The 4249-nt window shown below is 38.4% G+C and overlaps 1 protein-coding gene across 1 annotated transcript in view; it reads right to left on the reverse strand.

Annotated features, from left to right (window-relative positions):
- LOC106869970 (TOX high mobility group box family member 4) overlaps positions 1-4249 on the reverse strand; it is a 127554-nt gene that overhangs the window by 8800 nt on the left and 114505 nt on the right. The window contains exons 5-6 of the mRNA XM_014915917.2: positions 3692-3772; positions 1914-2186 (exon numbers count right to left, since the gene is read on the reverse strand). Of these exons, the coding sequence (XP_014771403.1) occupies positions 1914-2186; positions 3692-3772 (354 nt within the window). The remainder of the gene's footprint in view (positions 1-1913; positions 2187-3691; positions 3773-4249) is intronic.

Genomic DNA, 4249 nt, shown 5'->3' on the forward strand with positions numbered 1-4249 from the left:
ATATAGAGAGAGAGAGAGAGAGAGAGAGGCATCTGGTGCGGGCTCCTGCCTGGCCAACTCCAATCAAACCATCCAACCCATACCAGCATGGAAGGTGGATGTTAAACGACGATGATGATAATGATGATGATGATCTAAATCGGTGTCCCATCATAAATTGTGAGTTGAAACAATGTTTGGGGGACACTTGTACCTCTTGCCCCAGCAAGGTAGTGGTGGTGTTGGTGTTGGTAGTGGACCTACCCAGTTGTATGAAGTAACATGTTATTGATCTTCAAATCATTGTAGCATGTTTTATTGAAGGTTCCTGTGTTATTTTCATTGACTAAGACACTTAACTTCACTTATCAACATACATTACATAGGTTGTACCCATATGTGGGTATTTTGAAAATACCTCACGGTATAGTTGCGGACTGCTCTTTGGCAAGGCATAGCACCTGTTCAGCCACCCTGCCAGGGATATGACAAAATCATGGGGCTACAGCATGGCAGATTGTGAAGAGGTAGTGGAAGAGCTCAGTTGAGCCAATGGTGCTTCTTACATTGATGCTCAGTGGAAGAATCCTTGAGGATCAATAGTCAGGATCAGTAAGATCTATGAAGAGAATAACTAGAATGCATCCATAGGGGTGGCATCCATGGTTGTTTAATCAGCTAATGAAAGACTAACACTTATGACTCAAAATTCAAATTCATAATAAGGGAATTGGATGGCAACAGAGTAATGGGAATCCGCAAAAGCAGTAAAAAGTTAAAACAAAAACAAACAAAAAAAAAAACAACACAGGCTATAAACTGAACCTCTCTGTGGTTGCTTGACTTGGTAGAAATAACAGTTGAATTGTGCTTAAATTATACCCTACTATCTTATAAAAGGACATATTGGATTAGTGTTGTCCAAGGTAAACCACATCCCAAAATGCTGGAGTGGCCATGACCTGGAATGTCATTGATCACAGGTACACTTGTCAGTGTGTGATTATTTAGTGGTTATTGAAGTGTGTCAGTCTTGAGCAGGATTCGAAATGGCTCATTGAAGTGGCTGTTATTTACAACTCAGTTTTGTCAATCAAAATAACCTATGGTACCAGAACATCCAAACATTATTTTCATAGAACAGTGAGAGGTAAGTCTTAGTTTGACTTTTTGCAACCCTAAAGATTCTGCTCATGCATTCACAGCAAACAAGGCACAGGGCCAGACATTAAATCATGTAGGTGCATTTTTAGCCACTCCGATGTGTACACATGGCCAGTTATACGTTGCTGTGAGTAGAGCAATAGACTCCAGTAATTTGCAAATTAGTGTCGACCAAACAAAAAATATCATCTATAAAGAAGTTTTGTAATCATATTGATATTATCGAAAGGAATATGATGGATAATTTAGATAAGGAAATTTGTGAACTTTGAATGTATATGAGAATAAACAAATGTAAAATGGTGTAAACAACTAAAATAAAAGTATATCTAAATGACACTTTTTTTTCTTAATACTGATTGCAGGAAGTTCTGGCTTTCTTCAGGAATGGTCCACATAACCATTCATGATACAGACGCTGAGAGCCTATTTCAGTTGGTGAGTGAATTGTCATCATATGTCACTTAGTCGCAAACACGTGTCATATAGCTGCAATAGAATGCTGTATCACCAACAATAATGTGATTTCTCTAAGACACCACCCAGTAATCTATCAAGTCCATTTACACATTTCTCAATACATACTGTTGTTATGACTCACCCCACCCCTCATTTTATGCCTCCATCGTAGATGGGTAGATTTGCTAGTGCTGATGATGATGTGATGATATGGCAGAGATAGTAATAGTGACATTGGTGGTGATATTGATGAAATGATAAGAAGTGATGATAAGTGCCAGAAAAAGAAAAAAAACTAGAACATCTCTTACCTGACTGACAATGGTTTGCTGTAAGTTGTTGTGTATTGGAGAAGTAACCGTACTGGCATTTGATACCATATTTTGGTTTGGTATCTGGGGTGGGGAAGAGTAAGGGATCTGCTGTAAAGGAGGTGAGTCCGAGTGCATTGGGGTCATTTGCGTGTAAGTACCAATAGAGTTGACCTTGGTCATGGGGCCAGTAGTCGTGACACTCATTAAATCCTTTGAATTAATTAACCGATTTTGTTGTAATTTTTCTGAACTGAGGTCATCAATTGGAGTCTGGAAAGATGGAAGGTATAACAATATGTACAGATCAAACTTCCAAACATTTGGAGGATATTATGAATTCACTTCACTATGAACCTTATTTTGTTTATTAATCTGCAAGAACTATGACATAAGGAACAAAAGGCTTGAAATTGTGTGTGTTATTTTACTTTGTCATGTTTGCATTTCTTAGCTGACTTATGAAGTTTAACTCTTTAGCATTCAATCTGGTCATTTTCAGTCTAAATATTCTTTCTTTCTGTTTTTTGTTCAAACTGGCTAGGTCCTGCCTCACACACCTACTCTACATTGTTATTCTAAAAATAAACAGTCATACAATTGATATCTCAAAGCTAAGAGATAATGCACAATTAATTCAAAATAATGTGAATAAATAAGCATTGTATTTGACAGAGTAATCTGAATGCTAAAGTGTTAATTCTTCTTGTAACAAGAAGTTACTGTGTGTTCAATTAAGGCCATAAAAAGCTTCAACACTATTCTTGATCATTTCAATAAGTCTGCTCAGATTTGAAGCTTCACTAAGGTAGAAGCTATTCAGCTATTTGTGAGTTAAATCTCAATTGAAGGACAAGTGTGTGTATGTGTCAGGCCAAGTGATTAAGGAGTTTCTAAGCAATCATGAACCATGCACTCCAACTTTGGTCTGATAGTGGGTCATTGTAAGTGCCCTCGGTCACAGCTTCCAGTTGCCCCAAGTCTTGTGGTGAAATCGTGTAGAAGGAAACTGAATGGAAGCCTGTTGGATGGATGGAGTGTACCGGTAATTCTATGATACAAGACATACACTGCTTTCTGGCACTCTGTTGGTTATGACAATGAGAGTTCCAGTTGATTCAATCAATGGAACAGTCAGTCTGCTCATGAAATTAATGTGAAAGTGGCTAGGCACTCCACAGAATGTGACAAGGCTGGTCCTTTAACATACAGGTACAACACATTTTTGTTAGCTGAATGGACTGGAGCAACATGAAATAAAGTGTCTTGCTCAAAGACACAATGTGCAGCTGCTAATCGAACTCACTATCTTATGATTGTGAGCCGAGTACCTTAACCACGAAGCCACATGCCTTCACACTGCCTTCAGTGATGCAATACACATTGCCTATGATGACATGAAACATATATACAACCTTTGGTGACAAAAGATACACACAGCCTTCAGCGACACAGGACATACACTCCCTTTAGTGATACAAGACATACACCAACTTCAGTGACACAAGATATGTACTACCTTAAATGACACAACATACATGCAGTGACACAAGACATACACTGCCTTCAGTGACACAAGACACATACACAGCCTTCAGTGATACAACATACAAAACCTTGAGTGATACAGACTACCTTGAGTGACTCAAAACATACAGTACTTTCAGTAATACGTGACATATACTACCTCCAGTGACACAAGACAAGCACTACCTTCAGTGACATGGCATACACTGTCTTCAGTGGCACAAAACATTTCGGTGAGGTGACAGTCTTACCTGAGAAACCAGACTGGCTTTGTATGCTGCTAATTGTTTTAGATACTCCTTTTTGGCAGTTTCAGTTTTCTTTTTGTACACCTGAAAGATAAGCCCAAAACACGTATTCCATTAGAAGTGATGATGATGATGATGATGATGATGTAGTAGTAGTAGTAGTAGTGCTATGCTAATAGGAATAATATTGGAATAAAAAGAAATGAGGTTTCTAGTAAGAGCAGTATTAACAATAAGGAAATTGTTCAAGAAATATCAGTCTTGACCACATGATGCCAGTTTATGTCCAGAAAAAACTGTTGCTGCTGTTACTGCTTCTGCTATTGTGGTTTCCCCCCCCCCCCTAGTTTCAAGTATGTGGGAATGAAGAGAATTATAAATTACAACAGCTGCTGCTGCTGCTACAACTACATTTTCCAACATTCTATCACTTTTGACAACACAAGCAATAAATAATACCAACAACAACAATGATTTCAAAGTTTGGCACAAGGCCAGCAATTTTGGGGAAGGGGGTTAAGTCAATTACATCGACCCCAGTGTTTCGCTGGTACTTCAGTT

The sequence above is a fragment of the Octopus bimaculoides genome, chromosome 20 (assembly GCF_001194135.2).
Source record: "Octopus bimaculoides isolate UCB-OBI-ISO-001 chromosome 20, ASM119413v2, whole genome shotgun sequence".
Lineage (NCBI taxonomy): Eukaryota > Metazoa > Mollusca > Cephalopoda > Octopoda > Octopodidae > Octopus > Octopus bimaculoides.